The sequence below is a fragment of the Sitophilus oryzae genome, unplaced genomic scaffold, assembly GCF_002938485.1.
Source record: "Sitophilus oryzae breed Bouriz unplaced genomic scaffold, Soryzae_2.0 scaffold_359_pilon_pilon, whole genome shotgun sequence".
In the NCBI taxonomy this organism is placed as follows: Eukaryota; Metazoa; Arthropoda; class Insecta; order Coleoptera; family Curculionidae; genus Sitophilus; species Sitophilus oryzae.
In genome coordinates this window covers 2,182,605-2,208,712 of record NW_022146928.1, presented here as the reverse complement: position 1 = coordinate 2,208,712, position 26,108 = coordinate 2,182,605, and the positions used below count along the sequence as shown (strand labels likewise).

At 31.2% G+C, this 26,108-nt stretch overlaps 1 protein-coding gene across 1 annotated transcript in view; it reads left to right on the top strand.

Annotated features, from left to right (window-relative positions):
- Window positions 1-26,108, top strand: part of LOC115885046 (potassium channel subfamily K member 18) — a 555,195-nt gene that overhangs the window by 527,896 nt on the left and 1,191 nt on the right. The window contains exons 8-12 of the mRNA XM_030903795.1: window positions 11,639-11,704; window positions 11,757-11,932; window positions 13,974-14,224; window positions 17,239-17,433; window positions 22,230-22,414. Coding sequence (XP_030759655.1) covers window positions 11,639-11,704; window positions 11,757-11,932; window positions 13,974-14,224; window positions 17,239-17,433; window positions 22,230-22,323 — 782 coding nt within the window. The 3' untranslated portion in view covers window positions 22,324-22,414. The remainder of the gene's footprint in view (window positions 1-11,638; window positions 11,705-11,756; window positions 11,933-13,973; window positions 14,225-17,238; window positions 17,434-22,229; window positions 22,415-26,108) is intronic.

Sequence of the window (26,108 nt, the reverse complement as noted above, 5' to 3'; positions counted from 1 at the left end):
CAAAACGAAATAAGTAAATTACCAGCAGATATTCAGGCTGAGACGACCTAACACCATATCCAAACTACTTCCATTTAAATCCCGAATAACTTATGAAAAGGAATACAAAAATTTTCAAAAATGGAAGCAATTAAAAACGTGCGAGAAGAAATAAAGTTTTTAACCTATCCTCGCTGTTAAAGTATCATTTAATCTACCCTTGCGGTTAAAGTACTATTTTATCTACTATTTTGATTATACCTATCAGGCAATTTTAACAGTTGCTATGGAAAAAATAAATAAACAAAATATTCGTTTTATAAATATTAAAATGTCCTTTTTAAATAAAATCTCAAAAATATTTGTATTATAAAAGTGTATTTTCAATTTCAAAGTAATTGTCATTTTCTTCAAACATAAAGGTTATTTTTAAATTCCACACAAGCTTCAGCTTATATTATTTTTCTCCTTTAACATGGATTCGTTTCTTTACAACGTCTTTAAATTCTGTTATTTTGGAAGAAAGAAGAAGACAGGCTAAACAGATTTCACGTTGTTTTTTTCGCTGGGTTCAACTTTCGTCCCTTAAAATGTTTTTTTATTATAATGCGACAATATTTTGTGGGTATTATGGAAATTGGTAAAATGACTGTAGGAAATGTTTAAGATAATGCAGATGTCAGGATAAAACGACTATAGAAATGAATTATGGATATGAAGAATTAAGGAAAATTTACAATTATTATTACTCCAATATAATTTTCGATAAAAACCTGAAAAAAAAATATACAGGCTTGTTCACCACATACGACACGGAGTATTGTAGCTAAACGATTAGATTTTTGCAAATTGTAAGTTTTGGGTTCGCTGACGGATTATTAGAGCTACAATTTGAGGTTTTTTGCCTATGACGCCTATGAGGTTTTTTCCCAACAATTTTTTTTTTTTAAATTCGGAATTTTTTGAAAAATTATTTGGAATTTTTTTTAGTTTTTATTTAAAAAATATAAATTCTTGATAATATGGCAACATAGGTATTAGATTAAATTTACAAGAAAGAAAATCCTGAAAAGATCCAGTGGTTCTCAAAATTTTAACAAAAAATCATTTTTTTGGAAATTTTCAAAGTAAAATACCTCTTGTTATTTTGGACATTTGAAAAACGATAAAGAAAAAATATGTTTCTTTTGTCGAGATCTACCACCACTTAAAATACTTGCACTTATTTCTGGGACACCCTGTATATTGAGAAACTATGGTTACGGGGGGGCTCGACAGGGGGGAGAATTTGACACTTTATGTCAGTTTAATAATATATTTTCGTACTTTTGTGCTTAGGCGTAAAATGCCTAGGCGATAAAATTACTTTTTTACATTGTCAATCACGTTGCACAAATTAATACTTTCGTGACGTTTGAAAAAAAAATTATAGAGACGTATAAGTATTCAAACATTTTCGTATATTTCTCTTGCACTGGCGAAAAACTTTTTCTAGAAATATTTTGATTTATTCTATAGAATTAACTCTAATTTTTGTAGAATGAATGGGACAAAAATATGTTAATGATTTAAGCCCTAGGAAAATATAACGAATCTCATTTTATACCAGGGATTATCTTAAAATTCTATTCATCAAATGCGATTTTTGCTCGACCTCGCATAACAAAACTCTAAATCTGTATTTTAGAAATAAATGGGGATTATGTATATTACCAGTAAAGCAAATAAATTATACTTTTTAAAGGTTACAGATATACACAAAAACATACTCAATTAAACTAGAGTATAAAATCAATTTGACATTCAATCGTTTTAATTTACAAGACTTGAATCAGATAAAACAAATAAAGTTATTTTCAAGGTTTTATTACAGCCTATTTATAACCAGCTTGTCGACTTAAAAATCGTTTGCATTAAAATCTGCGTAAAGTCTGTCCAACGAGCTAGGGAAGTTTTCGACAGACAACATAAAATATTACAGAAAATTCCACACCTGTTATTTTTAACCAATCAAAACGTGTTTTTGACAAGTCACCATGGCAACGGATAAATTTTAGTGAAAATTTTTTCCTTGTTGGCACCCAACAGCGAATTATACTGGAAATTTTTTGACGTTTATAATGACAGAATATCTTTTTGAGAGTCTGGTTTTTATTTGTTTACATGATAATTTTGATACATTTCAATTACAAAGCTGAGCTGAAAGTTTGTAAACTGCTTCCATACGCTTGGCTTCGATTTCCTAGTATTCGCGGGTGTCAACTGCTTCATCTCCTGGCGAATATTTTCTTTGCTTTCATGACCGAAGCGAAACATTTTTTTAAGCCGTGCCGCTTGACAGCTTCAAAACTAAAATAGTTTTTAGGTTTGGGTCATGTTTGGGTGTCACTTAGTTGTCATAGTAACTAACTAATCAATTCGACCAAAAATCGAAAAATACATTTTAATTATTTGATTTTCAAACACAATTTGGTGTTGAATTTTCTTACCGAATACCACACGAGGTCAAATTAAATCCGGACATTTTTTCTCGCTCATGAATATTTTTAGAAAATTATCTCTCGTCTTCGACTCGGGATAATTTTCAAAATATTCATCTGAGATCGGACCATGATATTAGGAAATTAGTAGAGATAACTTGGGCCAGCATAGCCAACAATAGACAACAATGGGCCCAACTACAAAGAGAGTATCTAAATATGTGAGGGAGGCTACACCATAATTGGAAATAATTGAATAACCTGAAAATTATGATGATGATATTATGTAACCAGTCAGTTTCTTAACTCTATCGACTTTTTTAATTAAAAAGATTAATACTGGTATTCTGACAGCTGGTATGTGGACGAGAATAGGTGCAGTAGTCGTACGCGCATACTAAAAAAAGGTGCAGATAGTACTAACACAGGTTAGGTATACTATATGTATACAGATAAAAATCTTATCCCTAATTCGTGGTACGAAAATTGTTTTTTTATGACGATGAGCAAACGAGTAAAATTTCCTGTGCGCAAAAATAAACTCGCGTAAGATAATAATAAACAGCGTAATAGAGAGATATCGGTAAACATAATAGCGTGCATGGATGTTAATAACGCCAGGTGTTATTTCCTTTACGTGACGTGGTATTAACTCGCTTCATTTATAGTTATCGGATCGGAAAGAATTCTGTTCGCGTCGCGTCCGCTATTTAGACTTAACCTAACTTTGAATTTAAAACTTTGAAATTGTTTTGTTTACTAGGTATTTTGAAACTAAAAGGCTAAAGTGCTTATTTCCAGTGCTTTATTGTTCAACGTCTGCCAGTGCGTTTAGGGCAACAAGCAACAAATTCTCTTAGAAGGGCTAAGTCGTCATCTGCTGGAAACCTAAGCCTCTTTATAGGTTCTTTAATATTGGAAGAGGTGGAATCCATATTTTGGACCATATTTAATTAAAACTAATCCCAGCTACTTAAATATCAAATTACCTAATAAAACTAAAGTAATAATTCAAAACAATTCAAACATAACCTAAAATAAAAGATCTAGCCGGCCGGCCCCAGTTGTCAAATACATGCCCATTTAAGCAATTTTTAAACGTTATTTAGAAATAGCGCTTGGTGTAATTGGTCCGCAAATTACGTCAGGCAGTAACGTTATTAGCGGGTGTTACGTTAAAAATTGACTCGCGCATATCGTAACCATGATAAAGTACGCGTAAATCCTGCATGACGCTATTCGGTTTTCCGATATCTCTCTAATAACTGAGCCGGTGCTGTGCACAATTTTAGAGGCCATAAGTGGGCGTGCTATGTGCGCAAACTAGTAACCTAACTAGTGCCCGATTCCGAAAATTGGAACCACGAAAAACAATAAAGATAAAACAAAGTTTATAATCTGTATAATCTGTGATAGTACTAATAAGCTTCGTTTGGGACCGATATGGTTTCAAACATACAACAGTTTGTTAAGGAAGATATCATCACCAAAAAAGTTTTGCTTAAAGAGAAGGAAATGACTTTTTTTTACTTTTTGTCATAAAAAGTAGTACCTTAAGAAAACATATTTTTTCGCTATTTTTGATTATGTGTCTCGTTGTTATAACGTTGTTAGAAATGATATTCCGAGTATCGTTAAACTTTTATACGTTCTGGAGCATAGTACTTGTATAAATAACATGGTAAGTTTCCCCATCTTGTAACACCAATAAAGTAAAATGTCTTAAAGCTCATTTCTGTACAATCTTACATTTATTCTAGAAGACTTAGAATTGCTTATCCGTAAGGCTGTTTACTATATCGTGATAATTTAATCATGATAAAAATTTTATAGCTCCATTCAACCTTTGCGTCGTATTTTGTTTAGTAACAGCTTTTCACTTTTACGTGACATGTTATGATGTAAAAAATCATCTTCTTGAACCTGTTTTACGTAAAAAAGCTAAGCCTTTTTTACGAAACAGGTGATATTTGTTTAGGTGAAAAGGGTGAAAGGTTTTAAAGATATTTGCGTTTAAAAATTACGATGCATCGATTTTAGTATTAGTATAATGATAAAATGTTAAGAAATTTTGAATAAATTAACGATAGCCTAGGGCTTAAACGGCCCACAGACGATCCAATCTGTTGTACAACAAGTTGGACGATTTGGTTTGACCCAACTGTTTGAACGATAATCGTAACGTATGTGTGCTTGTCGTCCAACTTGTCGTTAAGACGCGGTTGGATCGTTTGGTAGTTCAGCATGTTTAAAAATCTGTCGTACAACTTGGTTGGATCAACGACAAGTTTGAACGTCTGTGGCTATTTCACCGACTTATTGCTACTATGTTAATACAGAAATACATCGTGTAGTGAGATTGTGGTGTTTCATGATGGAGGAAAATAGGCAGTTTTGGACAGAATTTATTGAAATTTATAGAGACCATTCGTGCTTCTGGAATGTTAAAAGTGAGGAATATTCCAATAAACACAAACGGAACTCCAGATACGAAGTGTTGCTGAGAAAAATGAAAGAAATAAATCCAGATGCAACATTAAAACTTCTTAAAAAGAAAATTAATAATATCAAAAGCGACTACTAAAGCAGCTACGGTTTTTTTGACATGGTTTGTGGCATAGTCAAACATACACTGAGTCACTGAACTAATTCATTTAAAACATTTACTTAATCGTACTACAAGTCGCTTTAGAATGTCGTTACGTTTGTGGCCAAAAGTATCTACGGTCTGTCTAAACTAGCGATGGGAACTATCGAATGAATTATACTATCGAATGGTTACTGAATGAATGATTTCAACTATCGAATGGTTTTATTCGAATAAAATCATTCATTCATTTGTATACTAAAGCATAAGTGACAACCTCGCCGTGCGACTAAATGGTTATCGTTGCGCCACGAGCCACGACTATCGAATGATTTTGATAAATGAAATTTAGTATTCGTTTGATTTTGTGTGCGTCGGTGCATTATTAGTTCTTCCAAATTTTTATAACTTTGCCTTGTAAATACTATGCTATTTTTGCGTTTATTAAAATATTTAAAATACTAAAATAGTAGTTTTTTTTAATTGACGATTGTGTGCGAAGTGGTCAAAATTTTTCCAAAAATTTGTGTGATTTTCCGTAGCCCGATCTTTCAATTATTTAATTTTATATGGTATATTATGGTGAGGTTAGATTGCATTTTTAATGGGAAATTTTGAGAAGTAACAATTTTAAGAGAGATGAAATGAACTTACAATTAATTTTAAAAATACATATTTGTATTTTGGATGTTTTAATAATATGAATTAGTTGAACTTAATAATCATATTTAAGTAATGTGGTTAAGTAAATGGTTATTGAACTCAAATTTTGGGGTGAGAAAATTAAATTGAAAGTTTTACACGTGCCAATTTAAAAAAAAAGTTAACAATGTTTGTATTTTGTTACTATTTTTAAAGTAAATGTCAGTAAAAGTAAATATTATTTTTAAATAGTAATATAAAGCAATTAAAAGTAATATAAATAATTTTGATTTCTAATTTTTTATTTATATTTTCCTTCCATTACACTGCATGCTTAGAAAATTAATAAATGTTTATATTTCATGATTTTAAAATTTGTTGTTAATATAACAAATTAGTTCTGTAACTATTATTATTTAACAAACCAACGTTGCCATTTAGAGACTATATTATTTTTAAATAGGATCTAATATAAATACTTTTGACTTCTATTTGTTGTTTATATTTTGCTACTACTTAAAAAAAATGTTTATATTATTAAATGATTTTAAATTTTGTTGTTAATAGGTATAACAAATTATTACTGTTATTATTATTTATTAAACCAGTCTTTGCTTAAAAACATTAAAAATCATTTTCCTACATCCAAAATAAAAAATATTATTGCAGTGTAATATCAGAATATTAATAAAAAAAATGCAAAACATTAGACATACTATCCCTAACTAACTAATCCTAAAGAATAATATTCTTTGCTAATACCAACTAATACGAATATATGGCAACAGCGCCCTTCATAATGTATTTTCTGGGTAAATACTGGCACCTTAATAAAAAAAATAATGTGTCCTTATCTTTATTTGACTCCGCAAAAAATCAAAGATGCCGGCTTCTTTCATAGCATTGCCACCGACCGCTGTCGGGTTTCTAGGAAAGAAACCTTCGTCGCCGGACGACAACTAAAATCCAGTTTATATTTCATTAAAATCGATCCTCACGAATAAATGAATTTGATAAATGAATGAATTTTATAAATGAATGGTTTTTGCTGCCGAATTACTAGAATACAATATTTCAAGGCAGATGACGCATCTATTCGATAATTTTTATTCGAATAGTTTTCGACGAGTGTTTTCTTACTAGCTATCGAATTATTCGAATGAATTGCAACTATCGAATCTTTCGATAGTATTCATTCGATAGTTCCCACTACTAGTCTAAACGATTTTTCGTCCAACCTATCGTATGATCAGTTGTTCAACCGATTGTATCGTCTGTGGGCCTCTTTAGAAAAAATCGTCTGATTTAAATCGTCATTTAAATGAAATTTGGTATGCCGATAGATTGCACCAACTTGACCTTGTACGACACGTGTCACTATGACATATAGTGCGCACATAGTGCACACATAAATTTTTTTAACATTTAAGAGTTAAGAATACTACTAAAATATGCTTTCGGGAAGCCTCAAAATATCTAGAGCAGACTGTGTTCCTTAAAGAGGAATATTTAATATGTCATGCTAGAAATATTCTCTAGGGTTTACAATACTTTTAATAAGCTTGTGCTCAAAACACCGTATGATTGCGAACCCAACTATGCAGACTATAAATTTTGTAATTATATTTCGGCACACACAACTTTACGAGAAAATCCTGCATAAATAATAGCCAACCAGTGTTCATTTTTAATATTATTATATAAGTTTTATAAAATATATAGAGCAGAAAGGACATAAAACCACCCAACGAAAAATCTTCTTCTAACAGAACTGTTTTTTAAACTCTTATTTAAAAAAATCCTACTATACAGTGTTCAAAAAATGGACAGCCAAATTTCAGAGGGGAAAAATATATTATCAACAAATAACATCAAACATCAATTTAGGTTTTCATTTTAATAGATGGTTATTATGACTTGATTAACGCCATATTTTTGCTGTTTTGATATATTAAAAAAGGCACAAAATTTGTTTGGTTCAGTACTAGGGAAAATGTGATTATAAACGTTGTGCTTCCTTATCTAAAATAGGACAAAATAGCAATGACGCTAATCATAATTAATACTAACAATCTCCTAGAATATAAAAAAACTTGGGAACTGAGAACGAAAAAATCAACTATATTTTCATATTATTGTATTTTGTCTCTAAAACGACATGAAAATATAGAAAACTATAAACAGAAAGATATAGGGGGAGAACAGTGGGATCAGTGCCTCACATGGGAATCATGAGTGCACTTATATGTGCCAGATATGACGTATGATATTCTACTTAATTTTCTCTTTTTAATAAATATTTGGATACTTTTTTAACAACGTTTTATTTATCTTTTTAAAATAAACACTAATTTTATCTTTTTTTCATAGCAACTGTTAAAATTGCCTTATATCTATCAAAAATAGTAGATAAAAAAGTACTTTAACCGCAAGGGTAGATTAAATGATATTTTAACAGCGTGGATAGGTTAAAAACTTTAATTCTTCTCGCACGTTTTTAATTGCTTCCATTTTTGAAAATTGTTGTATTCCTTTCCATAAGTTATTCGGGATTTAAATGGAAGTAGTTTGGATGTGGCGTTGGTCGCCTCAGCCTGAATATCTGTTGGTAACTTACTTATTTCGTTTTGAGCCATTTCTGGCTCCAATTCAATTAGCAATCGACACGAAAGAGAATTAAAAAATATTCACTCAAAACTGGCAACTAAAGAGACAGCTTTATTTATTTGTCAAATTACATCGAAACAAACGCCAACCCAACACAATATTTTTTCTACTCGTAATAAATTCCTTGAAATAATAATTTCTGAATATTTTTTAAAACGTAACTCGGTATGGAAAAAAATATTGTTTTATACACGACGATAAAATTGCATTATCGTCTCCCGAAATTAATTCACTCGCGATTTCATCGCTCGTGAGTTATTCTTTTCGGTTTGATTTTCGGATAAAATACCATTTGATCGTCTTGTATAAAAAATAACAAAGGTGCCCGGTGGCATAGAGGTACAGGCTCTCGTCTACCAATCTCAAGATGTGGGTTCGATTCCCACACCCGGCATTTCATCAGCCGACTATTTTTATTAAAATAAAAATAGTTTGGGTACCTAGGTCGACTCAGCCTTAAATGAGTACTTGGGATTCACAATCCTGAGGTAATAATAGGCGGTTGAAGCGTAGTGCTAGCCACATTACCTTCCTTGTATACCTAACGTCTCTAGTATAGCAAGCTGTACCTTGCTACTCCCAAGGTGTTAAACGCTATATACGGGAGCTATTATTATATTATAAAAAATAACTATTAACAAACACTTCTATTATAAATTGTTGACCCTTAAACTTGTTTGTTTATCCACCGCACAATGATTAGGCTAATTGATCATTATCGTGACCATTGCTTTACTGCGGCATCAAAGGAAAGAATGGTACAGCTCTGGTTAAATTGTTTAAAACCCGTTAAATTCGTTGTTTATCTGTCGGCTACGACATGTAAATTAGTGTGGTAGTAATTATCTCTCGCTTTCATCCGATTACATGTCCTCTCGAACAGAATTATTGGTCTATTTCCTCGATAACGCATATCAAAACAATGCAGAATTTGGATTTTAACCAAAAAAAAATGTTTGTGTTCGATTTACATTAAGGTATTATGTTTTACAGTGACATATACATACATATTTTGATAAAAGATCAATATGCTATGACATGTAATTTTTATCTTGATAATTTAGTCGAATAATTTACAAGAACACTACGAAGAGTCGTTGCTCTCAATAGGGACACAGTGTGCCATAGGACACACAGTGCTTGTGTATTACGTTTAAACTCTGTTTACACATTGCAGTTGTGACTACTGCGTGTATACGTATGTATTTTGCTTCGTATATACATCTTGTTCTAGATAAAACTACTTCTTATGAACGAATTTAGGAAATAATACAAGTTTTGATGCCTAACTTTTCGTTCTTTTTAAGAAATATTTATTCAATGACACCAATTATATCTTTTTAGAACGAAAATTAGAAAGGCAAAACTTTGTATTTTCCAAAAGTATCTCGATCGTAAGTTCAAGAGAAGTAGCCTTAAAATTGTTCCATTTTTGTTTTTTATTAAATGTACCATTTTTTTTTCATAAAATGGATTAAGTGGTTAAAAATAAAATTCTTATATTTCTTTATATCATGGAACGCAATAGCGCAAATAACACAATAATAATAATTATTTACACTGCAGAAACCAACAGTAAGAAAACACTGTAAAAGAACAGAATTTGTATCAAAATGTATTAAAAATATAAGTACCTAGTATAACAACATACTAAAATGGTAAGCACTGGTTTATCGCCACGACTTGGTGGACCTTTTAGTCATTTTTGCTCTTCTTTTCCCTCCAAACAGTTGGTTTGTTAGCATACTCATTCATCGAGATTAACAATCTCAGATTGACAATCTCACCCTTAAATTTTATATGAAACTGATTATTGAATATTAAACATACCTGTATATTGATCCATCAATACCTTACCGAATATCAGTGTAAGAAGTACTTTGAAGTGTTTAAATCTTTCTTTCTCTGGTTCATTTAGATTTTTATTATTTCCAAATTAAAAAAAAATTATATTGCAGAGCTAACGTCTTTATCATTATACGAGAATATTTGGAGTTTTCATTCATTGGAGTCAAAATTTGGTAAATTGGGTATCGAGTAAGGGAAGAGTCGCTGCTATAATATAAATAATTCTCTTAGGAAGGTGTAACAAGGTAATTAAAAACTTGTGCTTACCTTAAAATCTCTTTTAAACTACACACAAACAGAACATTTATATAGAGCTTCCGAATGATAAAACAATAATGGCTGCTAACACATACCGCTCCTAGAAAGGAGAAAGGAGAGAGAACACATAAGATACACTTGGTCGGTGTATCTACGCTGAGGCTATCCGCGCGTGCGCACACCTTCATTTCATGCTAGAATGTAGACACAACAGTACACTATTACAAAGTGTCTATATAGAAATTTATATTATGTGTATACGTCACATTTTTACAAGGTATGTACTATAGGCACAACTATGATACGAAGTATCACACACACATATGACATATACATTGTATGTCTTATATACCGACGTCAGATTTCATCATTTTAATAATTATTTGTTACGTTACAAAAAACTCTTTAGAATCTTGAGTACATACGGTATACAACTAGTAAACACTGTATCACACAATTCTATCAATATAAATCTGCATGTATCTCATATGTATATGTTAGAACTAGATGAACACTTAGGTTCACTTTAACATATTTGGTTTCTCATGTGTCTCCCTTGTAGAAACGTAATTTCATTTGGACGTGCTGTATGGGGACACGCTACCATTAGAGAAAAATTCATCACGTAAATTTGGTGGCAGCGGTGGGATATTAAAAATAGCTGGATTAAATTCTAAGTAAAAAGGTGCTTCGAAAATTTTTTCATAAAAATTCAAAATTGTCCATAGCGAGAAAGTTTTAAAGCAATTTGTTAAAAAAGCACATTTTTAAAAAACACACCGTAACTCCGAAACGGTAACAAATATCGATGTACTTACGGTTTTTGGTTTGGTTTGTTCATCATGTTTTTGATAAAAATTGAGCTCCAGACACTGATATTATTTTTCGTCCTATAGAAAAGGATGTTTCCTTAAAGTATCAATTTGGCCCACCCTGTACACACCCGCAGAGGCAATCCAAGTGAGTGACATACCGATGCGACATCTGAAACAAGGTTTATTGAGCTCTTCCAAATGACGAAATTATTTCTATTGAGCTCTTCCAAATGACGTCACAAATTAATATAAAATGTAAAAAAACAGGTGATTGCCGACAACCGCCGACTTGTATCTGGTATTTTCAATACGCCTATGATGGTTGCGCATGTTGCAAAATCTGTGAATTTTTTTTGTTACAGGCTATGGTAGTATAGCCCCAAGAACATCCTTAGGAAAAGCCGTGACCATGGGTTATGCTATGCTAGGTAACAGAGAAATTAACTTAAATTCAACAGTTTATAATCTGTTTTTGTCTAGGTATTCCACTCACCCTTCTTTATCTGTCCAGTGTCGGTTCTATTTTAAGCAGAGTAGCCAGAGGGGTATTCTCAAGAGCTCTGTGTTGTTGTCTTTGTTCAAATTGTGGGTATTGTTGTTATGACGAAAAACGAATGGCTGAGAAGGAAAGAAGAATGAAAAAGAAGCGGCAACAAGTAAGTTGGATTTTTCAAGTTGTTTCCACAATCTATTTATAAAAAGCGAGGCATTTTAGAATTTAACTTACTCCACATAATTAAAAAATTTTCTGATTTGTGCCTTTTTTTTTAATTTTTGTCATCTGCTTTTAAAAAAAATCTTCTACTTAAATATTTCAAAAAATGTAAAAAGGGGGGGGGCGATTGTTAAAATGAAAATAATTATTTTTTTACTTAATTTTCATTTTGATCAATTTTTTTTATTTGAATCAGCGTCAAAGACAGTTCATCAAAACCCCCGTTTTTAATAAAAACAAAATGAATGATGAATGACCACAGGGATCGGTGTTGGGTCCCACCTAAACACATGGCCAAAATTATTGCATATATCGTTTAAAAATATACGGAAAGGAATTTAAAGAATTTTTTTTATACATATCTTTGATAATCTGCAATAAACATTTTTTTGTTAAAATGGATATGGTAAACAATGTTTATCGTTCAGACCCAATAGTATTACAAATTCTTGCACATTTCGATTTGTGGTCTCTTGGGTTTCAGAAGAAATTTGACCATTGTTTTGGCCTTAAAATGCCTAGGAACATTATTTCATAGTTTAATACAGTCAGAATAGTAACACTGTCTCAACAGGCCTACCAACAAGTTACAATAGCTTGTAGGAAATTGTAGGATTTAAACAAAGCGATATTTCGCTATTATTAAAAAAATTCAGGGAGACAAACGAGGTTACAGACCGGCCTGGAAGAGGTAGAAAGAGAGTTACTACTGCTGTGCAAGACCGTCAAATATCCCTAATTGCACGACGCAATTCCCTGCTTTCTAGTACTGCTATTAAAAATGAGTTAGCTCGCCTTGAAGGAGTAAATGTTTCAAAAAAGATCATAGCAAGAAGACTCCATGACAGAGGATTACATTTAAGGAGGCCTCTATGTGTTCCGAAGCTTAATTTACAGCACAAAATTACGCGACTACAATGGGCTGAGAAGATGAGAGCAAATGGACCTAATTGGAATTTCGTCATGTTCAGTGATCAAACAAGAATAGGCCTAGTGTCAGACTCGCGACGAACTTTGGTCTGGAGAGCATCTGGACGACGAGCACGCTTGAATGCAGCTCAACCCCGTGTCCCGTTTCAAGAGAGAAGCATTATGGTATGGGCAGGTATAATGCACGGAGCTCGAACTCCTCTTGTTTTTATTTATGGCACAATGACAAGTGCCTCATATCTTAGACACGTTTTATTGTGCGTTCTATTGTGCGTCCATTTCTAGGGGCAGTTGGGGATGAATTTGTTTACATGGACCATAATGCTCCTCCCCATCGCACTTTAGCGGTTCGCGAATTTTCCGAGGAAGAGTATATAAGAAAACTGTGGTGGCCACCGATGTCTCCAGATATGAATGTGATCGAGAATGCTTGGGACATGCCAAAACGCCATATTGCCAAAAAGAATGATCTCCCCCGTACCTTAAATGAATTGAAAATTGCTGCGCGCGAAACATGGGAAGCCATTCCTCGACATCTTCTGGACAACTTAAATGAGAGCATGCCACGTCGGTCGTCTCACACCTTGCATTGAGGCTCGAGGAGGCAATACAGACTGTTAGTTGTGAGAAATAATTAAAATTGTTTTCAATATTTTCTGTTTAAAATGAAATTTGTTTTTGTTGATTTTCACTCATTATGAAATAAAATTATAATAACAGCCTAGTCCAGAAATATAAAAAGAATCATATTAGGTCCAAAATAAAATAAAAATATCGCTATATGCATTAATTTTGACCATGTGTGTATATTTTATACGACGGCCTACTTGAATAAAAAATGGTTATTTAAAATCATTATTTCATACGTTTGGCAACGTTTTTACTGTTCTCTCTTTATTCAGTACATTATAAATGCATTGTACTCTTCTTACAAACGGAAATCTCGACCCAAACATAAACCTAGCTAGCAAGTATTTGAGTGTCGATCGGGACTTTGTTATTACTTCATGTACAAATACATACAAGCTTCTTTTATCGTACCTGTATTTCAGATGGAGCTGCAGCAACAGTTAGGCCTGCAAGAGCCCTTCTACGTCCGATCAAACTCTAGCTACAGCAACAACGTTCATTCGCCGTGCAGGGACAGCACAGGAAAAGAAATAGACAGTTTAAGCGGAACCGATAATGAATCGAAAAGTTCCATCCACGGGTGGAGTATCCTGGCCCCTATTCTGTTATGTCTTGTTATGATGTTTATCTACATTTGCCTGGGAACTTTCGTATTATATAAATTGGAGAACTGGTACGTTAATAGCAATTTATAAATCTGAATAGAACCGACTTTAGAAACAGTAAAATATATATTTTTTATTTCATTATTTTATTTGAAAAACTGATAATGATTGTACTTTTAAAATGAACAATTTGTTTTTTTGACTTTGTACTTTGTACAGTGTAAAGCTTCATTCAGAACCTCCCAATTGGTGGAATAAATTAGTGGTTTCAATTACACTTTATACTTTTTAGTTTACGATCATTCGCAATGTCTAAAAAACACAATTAAAATTTATAAAATATCCTAGTAACAGCTTGCGGTAGTCTGTTGTATCCATAAAGAAAGCATAATATTTAGTTTATAAAACAAGTATAAAACAATAAACTTTTGATTTCTAACCAGTTCTAACCAAAATTTTTCTTGATGGGTGATAATCAAAGGCCAAAATGACATTTCTCGCAAATTTTGAAGTACAATTAGTGGAAAAGTCAAAAGTTTGTTAACTTTTTCCACTAATTGAAAATTACTACCACTAATTATAACGTTCTGAATGCTACATTAAAATTAGGTGAACAAACTTCTACGGCTAATTGAAACCTTATAGTACGAGAGCTAGCAACGTCGGGAAAACAAGTATTTTAAGACGTCTGGCTCTTTGATATATCTTTTATTATGCTCTCTGGAACAGCATGCAGCCCGTCTGGCTGCCGATACCCGTTGCGTTCACTACTGCGCATCCAAAGAAGATCCTCTATTTTTTACTTAGCGCTTTAAATTCTAGTATTGAATAAATATCGAGCAAGTCTCCATTAGCTCGACGCGTAGAGCTTTCGCCTATGAAGCGTAGGTCAGTGGTTCGATACCGGCTGGGGGTGCAACTTTTTTATTTTTTTTTCGTTTATATTCTGATAGTAAAGTATTAATTATTAGCTTTTTTATCACCAGAACGGATGGCGCTTATGGGTTTATGATCCGTAGTGTATATAAGTAGAATTTGATACTTTCATTTGTTTTGAAGGATTATTGTGGTAATTAATTATTAGACAGGTTTAGGATGCTCCGGCTGCCGCGTCGGTAGGTTGCGTTCACTACTGCGCATCACATGTGTACAGGGTGTCCCATTTTTGTGCGTTTTTTGGGATTTCTCGTTTATAATTTCATTTTAAAGATTTAAACATAATATATAAAAATTAACATTTTAATGCTTTATGAAGGTAATTTCTGCCTGTCTTTCTTCAAAATATTTTTTTCAGCTGTTGTTTATTATTTTAATAATCATTTTAATAATACTTTTTTTAACAGATTGTTATTTAAAAGCTACACAAGTTTATTTTCAGTTCAGTTTGTTAAGATAACGATGGAAAACAAAATTATCTGCTTAAATTAAATTAAATAAAATAATACTTTTTAAACAAGATTGATTAATGTTAATGTGTAGAAAATGAGCAAATCTAGGGGTAGAATATTTAGTTACATAAAAAACTAGCAAAGAAATGTGAAAAAAAACGCATAATTGTATCTCCACTCATAAACGAGAAATCCCAGATATTCCAAATCCCAAAAAACGCACGAAAATGAGACACCCTGTACCCATGTGATGCGCAGTTGTGAACGCAACCTACCGGCGCAGCAGCCAGACCATCCTAAACCTATCTAATAATTAATTACTACAATAATCCTTCAAAACAAATGAAAGTATCAAATTCTACTTATATACACTACGGATCATAAACCCATAAACGCTATCCGTTCCTGTGATAAAAAAGCAAATATTTAATACTTTACTATCAGAATATAAACGAAAAAAAATAAAAAAGTTGCACCCCAGCCGGTATCGAACCACTGACCTTCGCTTCATAGGCGAAAGCTCTACGTGCTGAGCTAATGGAGACTTTCTCGACTTATATTCAATACTAGAATTTAAACCGCTAAGTAAAAAATAGAGAATCTTCTTTGGATGCGCAGTAGTGAACGCAACGTGTATCGGCAGCCAGACGGCCTGCACGCTGTTCCAGAGAGCATAATAAAAAATATATCAAAGAGCCAGACGTCTTAAAAGACTTTCTCGAAAACGTTGCTAGCTCTTAGACTATTAGATTAAGAATATTGAAACTACTAATTTATTTCACTGATTTCGAGGTTCTGAATGAAGCTTAAGTCAACGATAGAGTAAAGTCCATTATCTTATTAGTTTACAAGTTTACAAAAAAATGTTGAATACAAAAGTTATAGGGAAGGTTAAGATACACATTTTAAAATTATTATACTGTATACAGGGTGCTTCAAAAAAGTGTGGCAAATATAGCATGTTTTTTTAAATGCAACACCCTATTTTTTATCATATTTTTAGATTCTGCGTAAAATTCTATAACTCTTTTGTGTATAATATTGTATACCTAAAATTAATAGTTTTTGTAATATTTTAATTTGTTGCAACAAATGTTAGATTTCAGTGTGGTAAAAAATTGTCAGTGATGACATTGTTTCTGAAGTTGGACAACTAAAATTTGGTAAGAAAAATTTATAATGATGAAGAAAAAGATATATGTAAAGATATTTTAGTTAGATGCTACAGAGTGTTCAAAATATATTTATGAATTTCAACTATTTAAAATTAAAAAATCTCAAATTTTTTAAATGGCACACCCTATATATTATCATTTTTTCTGATAGATTCTACAAAATTCTACAACTTTTATCAGGTATATCATATACCCATTTTTAATAGTTTGCGACTTATTCTGAATTATTAAATTTTTACTCTGTTTTTTTTTTAATTCATTAATGCTAAAACAAAAAAATATGTATTATTAATCATTAACAAGTAGTTTAGTAACTAGTTACACAAATGTCATTATTAGTTTATATTAATTAATTTTACCGAAATAATCTAAAACCACTGAATTTATTGGTGTAAGTATTTCTATATTATGAATAATGACACTTGGGGATTTTTCCTTAGGGCAAATAGCTATAGATTAGTGTAATACTAGATTAGAGACTACTGATATAAGAGTTTTCATCGACATAATTTTTTTCAGGTCTTTACTAGATGGATTTTACTTCTGCTTTATGAGCTTGACGACTATAGGGTTCGGTAATATGGTACCAGGTTCGGATCCCTTTCCAGACTATGACTCGAGCACCACTCTATGGTTCTGTTCAATTTATATAATGTCAGGAATGGCCCTCACTGCCATGTCATTTAATGTTGTTCACGACGAAATTGTACATAGGTAATGCATAATATATATTATTATATTTTTTTCCATAGCAACTGTTAAAATTGCCTTATATTTATCAAAAATAAATTGATAAAATAGTACTTTAACCGCAAGGGTAGATTAAATGATACTTTAACAGCGAGGATAGGTTAAAAACTTTATTTCTTCTCGCACGTTTTTTAATTGCTTCCATTTTTGAAAATTTTTGTATTCGTTTTCATAAGCTATTCGCGATTTAAATGGAAGTAGTTTGGATATGGTGTTTGTCGGCTCAGCCTGAATATCTGTTGGTAATTTACATATTTCGTTTTGAGCCATTTCGACTCCAATTCAATCAGCAATCGACACGAAAGAGAATTAAAAAATATTGACTCAAAACTGACAACTAAAGAGACAGCTTTATTTATTTGTTTTTATCTTTGAATAAGTTTTTATGTACTTATTTTTTCTACTCGTAATAAATTCCTTCAAATAATAATTTCTGAATATTTTTTAAAACGTAACTCGCTATGGAAAAAAATATTGTTTTATACATTTATTATTTATACATTCATTAATTATTTATTATCGTCTTCCGAAATTAATTCTTTTCGGTCGACGATAAAATACCATTTTATCGTCTTGTATAAAAAATAACTATTATTAGGTACTTATTTTGCAGGATATGATTGATTTTAAGCACTGTTTTCGATATTATCTAACGAGTTACCTCAGACACATTGATACGATTTTCTTTAACTTTTTATTACATTAATAATAACTGTAGTATACAGGGTTGTTCACCACATACGACACGGAGTATTGTAGCTAAACGATGAGATCTTTACAAATTGTAAGTTCTGGATTCGATGAAGGACTATTAGAGGTACAATTTAAAAATAATTTTACATGATACAGAGTGTCCCAAATAAGTAAAAAATATCTAAGTTGTATTTTTTTTAAATGGAACACCCTGTATATTATTACATTTTTAGTTTCTACGATTAAAATAAAGGTAAATTTGATTACGTTTATGATACTTAAACCTTACCCTTTTTGAAATATTTTCAATTTTGTGAAATTGCAGTAAAAATTTTAAGGCTTCATTTCTCCAAGGGTATCAAAGTTTTTAATACTAAATATTTACTGAAGTTTATTTATTGATCAGTTATTGTGTTGCAATAATAAAAATAATACTACCTTATACAGAGTGTCTAAAAATTTATTTTAAATAATTTCTAGCTTCAAACGGCAATAACTTGTTTAATTTAAATGGAACGCCCTGTATATTTTAGGAGATCAGATGCACAATTTAATTGTCTATCAAATTGTGTTATACCATTTTTACCTATCCCTTCAAGTTTTCGTAGAAAATGCATTTTCTTATAATTTAGACCTCATTTATCAATAAACCCATGGAATATTGACATTTGAGATTGTTTTTAAAGATGTACCAAATTTTTAAAGAGTACAGATACTAATATTGTCGATATAATTCGTTTATTTCATTAAAAATTAAAAAAAACTGTTTAAATATTTGTTAAGGAGGACCAATTAATATGATTCCAGTATTCAAACTACATGAACTGACTGTTTGCGTTGATTAATAATAATTGCCCCAAATACTAAAAAACTGAATTTTGTATGAGTATTAGACAGTGTGATAAAAAGTAACACCTTAAAAATGATATTTCATTTTTAATAAATGCTTATTTATAACAACAGAGACTTTAATTGTGATAACTTATTATTATATTGATTTCTGACTCAAATCCACATTTATTTAGAATAATTTATCAACGAACACAATTAAGTATGTAATTAATTAGTATATGGGCGGAAATAATGGTGTTATATTTAATTAATGGTATACTCTTTTATACTTAAAGATTTAAATAGTTTTCTTTTTTGCATACAAATGGGCTAGTAATATAATCGTTTTGCTAAAAACGATAATATTACTAGCCTGTACATTTTGTACATTTGTTGCTTTAAAAACAATCTCAAATGTCAATATTCCATGGGTATATCGATAGATGAGGTCTAAATTATAAGAAAATGCATTTTCTACGAAAACTTGTAGGGATAGGTAAAAATGGTATACAATTTGATAGACAATTAAATTGTGCATCTGATTCTCCTAAAATATACAGGGCATTACATTTAAATTAAAGAAGTTATTGGCGTTTAAGGCTAGAAATTATTTAAAATAAATTTTTAGACACTCTGTATAAGGGAGTATTATTTTTATTATTGGAACACAATAACTGATCAATAAATAAACTTCAGTAAATATTTAGTATTAAAAACTTTGATACCCTTGGAGAAATGAAGCCTTAAAATTTTTACTGCAATTTCACAAAATTGAAAATATTTCAAAAAGGGTAAGGTTTAAGTATCATAAACGTAATCAAATTTACCTTTATTTTAATCGTAGAAACTAAAAATGTAATAATATACAGGGTGTTCCATTTAAAAAAATACAACTTTGATATTTTTTACTTATTTGGGATACTCTATCTTGTAAAATTATTTTTAAATTGTACCTCTAATAGTCCTACATCGAACCCAAAACTTGAAATTTGTAAAAATATAATCGTTTAGCTACAATACTCCGTGTCGTATGTGGTGAACAACCCTGTATACCTTTAAATTTAAAAGTTAGCTAACGAGTAGTCTTTTTTAGGCGTAAGCCTACTCAATGATTTAAATTTCATCATTTTTTTATCAATTCCATTGTTTCAAAAATGATTGGTTATCGACTTGAAATTTATACAAAAAAGTTGCTTTGAATTTCTTATCTAGTGTTACGGCTTAAACCTCTCCATTACCACAGATTAGGTATCCTATATGTATACAGATAAAAATCTTGTCCCTAATTAATTCATGGTACGAAAATTGTGTTTTATGACGATGAGCAAACGAGTAAATTTTCTTGTGCGCAAAAATAAACTCCCGTTTAAACAGCGTAATAACTGGGCCGGTCAGGCGCTGTGCACAATTTTACAGGCCATAAGTGGGCGTGCTTGTGCGCAAACTAGTAACCTAACTAGTGCGCGACTCCAAAAATTGGAACCACGAAAAACAATGCTTTTGACGATAAGTTTATAATCTGTATGATCTGTGCTATTACCTTCTAAACAAAACTCTCAATATGCAAGAGTGTGTTAGAAAGTGTTATAATTTTTCATGAGATTTTTTCTACTTCGTCTGATCGTTTCATTCACCACGGCTCATTGGAATATTAAATCTAATTGGTTAAACCATATACACGCTGTCCCATGGACATAGAACTACTACGTATTTTTGGAATCAAAATAAATTAATTGGACACAATAATTTGCCTCTATACAAAAGTGGTTCGTTTGTCCGTTAGATGACATCACACTTTAAAAAAAAACACATTTTTTAAGATATTTTAAGAACCGTCATTCTGATTTGAATGAAATTTGGAGTGCCTATCTTTTGCTAAACGCTTCAACATTTAACAATAATATATTATAATCGCAAAACATTTTCCGATGTACGTCATCAATCATCGACACCATTGACACTAAGTCTATAAACCTGACTAAATGAAATTTTGGCAAAAATGTTTAAATTTGTTGTATAATTTTAGATACCGAGCAGCTCTTCATTTTACTTTATAGAGCAAATGATTGTAACAGATATTTTATTTAGATTAAAGCTGCAAAAATTAGTTTAAACCGAATTTTATTATCGCTATGTTGGTCACATTGCGCCGTGTTCAGCAACTGCTGTCCTCCATTCACGCAGTTGTGCAGCTCTGAACTGTTCAAGAACGCGAAACTCTCACTCCAGTCAACTGAGTCATAAAGTTCAGAACTGTTCCGCGCCATATGAAGGCACGAGGCTATTGCGCACAGCTCCTTTCAGAACCGTTCTCGTGTAGCCCAGGGCGTAAAGCACTGGAACTTGAAGTTCGCGAATGGAGGACAGCAAATGTTGTCCTTTATTATTTGACAATTATTCTAGTGTCAGTCATTATTTTGTATAATATCGTGTTGTTGTTGAATCTTTGTAGTAATTCTCGTTTTTTTTTTGCCTATTTTCATAGTCTTTTTTTAATTGCACTTTTAAGCACAAACAGTTCTTTTAAGAACTAAATCTTCGAATTTTTGTATTGCATTTCTTGAAATTGTGTGTTGAAAATATGCCGAAGCATTTAAACAGCCAAAGCAAAGAGCTTTTCTGTATTTTAAAACAATTTTGAACGAGAACGTGACAATAAAGGTCCTTTATTACCCTTGACTGCAGTCAGAAAAGTAAGTTTTATTGATAAGTACTTTATACCACTTTCAAAGTTAGTTTTTATTCTGTGATTATTAGTTTGTGCATTAACAGCATCCTCTTACTTGTTATTACCACTTATGGCATTGTAAGATGTACATCAATAAATAAATTAATAACCCATAATAACGCTTATAATAATCTTCATAATGGACTAGTTTTTGTCAATATGTAAGAAGTAAAATAACCTATAAAATAAATAAATCAATTAATCGCTAAGATATTAGTTATTGGATTAAAAATAAAACGTAAAACTCTTTAAAAAATAATATAATAAATATATTGTTTGTCACTTTTAAATTAAGATTTATCTCAAATCCATCACAATCTGGCAGCGCTGTCGCCATCGCTTGTCACTCAAAGTTGATCAACTGCATCGGAAATTGTTTAACAATTACTCATAGGTACATCTTGTATAATTTTAGTACAAAATTTCATCGATCGGCACTTCTAAGATGTTCTTGACGCCATTTTTAATCTTACATGACTTACCTACTTATCTTTCTATTGTTTTATAGATTAAAACATCAAGAGAAAACTGTTCCAAAGCTCAACTCTACCAGTTTCTCGGATGATCTGAATATCAACGATCCATATAATATGACGTCATGACAGTTTAACCCTCAAAAGAGTTCAAATTTTTACCACAGAAATCTTACTGAAGAAACTTTACTTAGCACTGGTACTCCGACATCTATTATAGGTAAATAATAATCAGAAATAGTTTAGAGAATTAGAATTACCAAAGTTAGATTGCATATACACGGGGTTCGAACTGTATTCCGGAAACTTCGGCAGCATATTCTGCAGATAAAATTAAGTAAAAATGTTCTTATAAATGTATGTCCTAAAATGTCTAGTTTTGGAGATACAGGGTGTAGAAATTTAATTGTCAAAAGTATTGTCAATATTTGGACGAAAATTGGTGTATGGAAGTTTTTTGACGTGAGAAATTTGATTTTGATGTCAATATGTCTCTTATTTGTAGGTGGCGCCACCTACATGTGTTTTAACTGTTTTGAAGAGTGACTTTTCGTCCGTACCTGTATAAAACTACTGAGTGAAAAAATAAGCATTTCAAAAAAAGACGATTTCTTTGTCTATTTATTTATATTACAGTATGATTTCTTGATAATACGACAACTTAGGTAGTAGATTAAATTTACAAGAAAGAAAACCCAGAAAAGATCCAGGGGTTCTCAAAAATTAAACAAAAAATCATGTTTTTTTAAATTTTCAAAGTATAAGATAACTCGGTTATTTTGGATTACTTGAAAAACAGTAAAGAGAAAATGTGTTTTTTTTTTGTCGAGATCTACCAGCCCTGAAAATATTTCACTTATTTAAGGCTCACCCTGTATAGTGATAGTTGTTGTTCGGTATTTTGCATTTTTTGGATGTCCTGTGTTGATTCTTCCCTGAGTAGTTGAACACACTTAACGTACTATTTTAGTAAACAAACTCTACTCATTGGATTGAACTATACAGGGTGGTCCCAAATTCCGGAAACTAAATTAATTTCTGAAGTAACGTCAATATTTGGATGAAAATTCGTATCTGAAAGTTTTTTGACAAGAGAAATTTGATTTTGATGTCAATATCAAATTCAAACTCCTACTTCCAGAGGGCGCCATATAGTACATGTGTTTTAACTTACTGTTTTGAAGAGTAATAATTTTTCGTTCGTACCTATACATATAAAACTACTGAAAGAAAAATATACATTTTCCTGATTTTTTACGTAAAAAATTTCTCTTTGTAAAAAACGCTATGAGCAACCGTTCTCAAAATATTTAAAATGGAAGTAGTCAATTAATAAAACATAAAATAAATATGTTGACTGAAATTATAAATTTGGGAACTTTTGATTTTTTAAATTAATCATAAATTTTTCTTCGAAAAAAATAATGATAAAACAGTTTCTGTTGAACTTTTCACACAAAATAATTTCAAATTTATGATTTCAGTCTAATAACAATTTAGTCAACATGTTTAATTTATGTCAATGCCAAAGACATTATAAAGATAGACCGAACATCTCATTCATAAATACTCGTTGGAAGTGTATCAAACATTCCAATGTGTCAAACAAGGACAGAAGAGACAGAGAAGTCTAAAATTTCCGACCCTGGCAACTAGGCGCATTTGGATTGTTCTAATGGCCAGTGGCGTATCGTTTTTTGGAAGGTATTTAATTATATTAATTAGTAAAGTAAAAGTATAGTAATTAGTAAAATTTTTACTCCATATTAATATACTACATTAACACTTTTTCGTCAGATGAGTTTTGTTATAAGGTCTAATATAATAAATATCCCATATATACTTATGTTGAAACGTTAGTAGGTAGTTTTCGAAAATCGCTCCAACGTCGATTTTCAATTTAAACTTTCAGTTACTTCTATATAAACTTTCAGTTACTTCTATATAAAGTTTCAGTTAATTTTGAATATTTACAGGATGACTCAAGTTTCTGAAACAGTTCTATATTAGGTTTGTGGTTGGTGACTTTTCTTTCAATTTTTTTTTCAGAATATGGAGGCAATGGTAAAGCACATTTTAGACATTTTTGTAAACATAGGTGGCCGGAACATATTTTCACACTAAAGTTGTAGATTTGCCATTAAATTTCCAATCCAGAAATACCTAGGGTTGCCACCTGTCCTTTTTTGAAAAGGACAGGCCTTTTTTGGAATAACTTGTCCTTTTGACTTTTTTTGACTTAAAAAGTCATTTTTATTTACGTATTTTCCCTGAGAAAATTACCTACAGCAAACAGAAATATTCTTTTCGTCCAAATTTAATTAGAGATGTTATAAAACTTATAAATAAATTTTTCTTGTTTAGAATAGGCAACATTATTTAGAACTTCCCGTTTAATCTCAAATGATAGTTTAGGTTTTAGTTTTGCCTTTTTTGATCTTAAAAAGAACTTTTCAAAATTAGTAATTAGCAACGATTTAGTTAGTTTGCAATCGATAGCTTCCTGTGAAGTACTGTGTAATAATTGTTTAATCTTGTATTATTAATAACTTCCTATACCTAAAATTAATATTTAATGAGAAAATTGTGGTTTTTTGAAAATATAAGAGAAGATTTGACTCTTTCGGTCTTCTTCTTGTATTATGATGGCTCTGATTACCTCTGAGATTACCTTTTAGTCTCTCAATAGAAGGCATTTATCATTAAAAGTATCAAATCTGTGTACTTCCAGTATGGGATTTCTGTCGCATAATAATGAATATTACGTTTATTTACAAACCCATTACTTTTAAAGCTATCTTCATCAGACAATCAAATTTTAGTTAAATGTCTCAATCTTCATGAACTGTATTAAGCATATGTATTGCCGTTTGAATCACCCTGTATGTTGACAAAAATATTTTGAAAATGTGCGTTACAATGGCCCCTATCTTATGTAAAAAATTGAAATAAAAATCGCAAACCAAAACGTAAAGGTAAAAGCTTTTTGGAGGCCTGGGTCACTCTGTATATAGGTATGTATAAAACTAGTAGCCTAAAAATTATTTAGAGTTTGTCCCATTCTAAAAAAAAGGTAAACACACCTTACAAATAACTCTAGGAAGAGGTATTTTTACGGTGGTAAAAAAATGTCTAAACAAGGCCGAAGGGGCAGATATAATAAAGCAGTAAAATGTAAAAAAGGTCGGGTAAACACCTTTGTTTATTTGTTGAGCAAAATTCCTTTAGAATATCGTATATAATGGCCAAAATATGACGCAATTTTAAGAAAAAAAATGTCACTTTCTGGCTTATAATAAAGTTTCAAATGCAACGTTTATATTCAAATTTGTTATGATCTACAACAGTTAGGTAGTAATTGAGACGAATTATAATTCAATTACCGGCTACTACGTTCTTGTTTTAATAGATCAAAATTCAACAAATATAATTAGAAATTATTTTAATTGTCCCTTGTGGGACGCCTATGTACAATTACGGCGGAAATTTGTAGCTACCTGTGAAAAGACAAATTCGGCTAATTTGAGCTTATTTTTCCACACACTTGACACTGTCGTACCATATTGAAAATTCGCAGATTCAAAAGTACGTTAAACAAAAACAAAAACTACTGAAAAACACTGAAAAGTTCACTTCGGACTTGATTCCGACTTCAAACACACCGTAAGCTAAACGTAGTACGCTATAACGGACCAATGGCCGTCGCGAGGGGTGGTGGGACGGACGGCTCATTTCATTCTGGAAGACTAGCAGCGACGTTGCCAATAGTTCTAGACGTTTCAGCACATTAAACAGTAAACATGTCCTTTAATAGTAACGCATATATCCTCTGGTTAATCACATATTATTACGCATGCTTCTTTAAAAATAAACTATTAATTTAATTAAGAAATTGAGATTTATTGATATCCGGT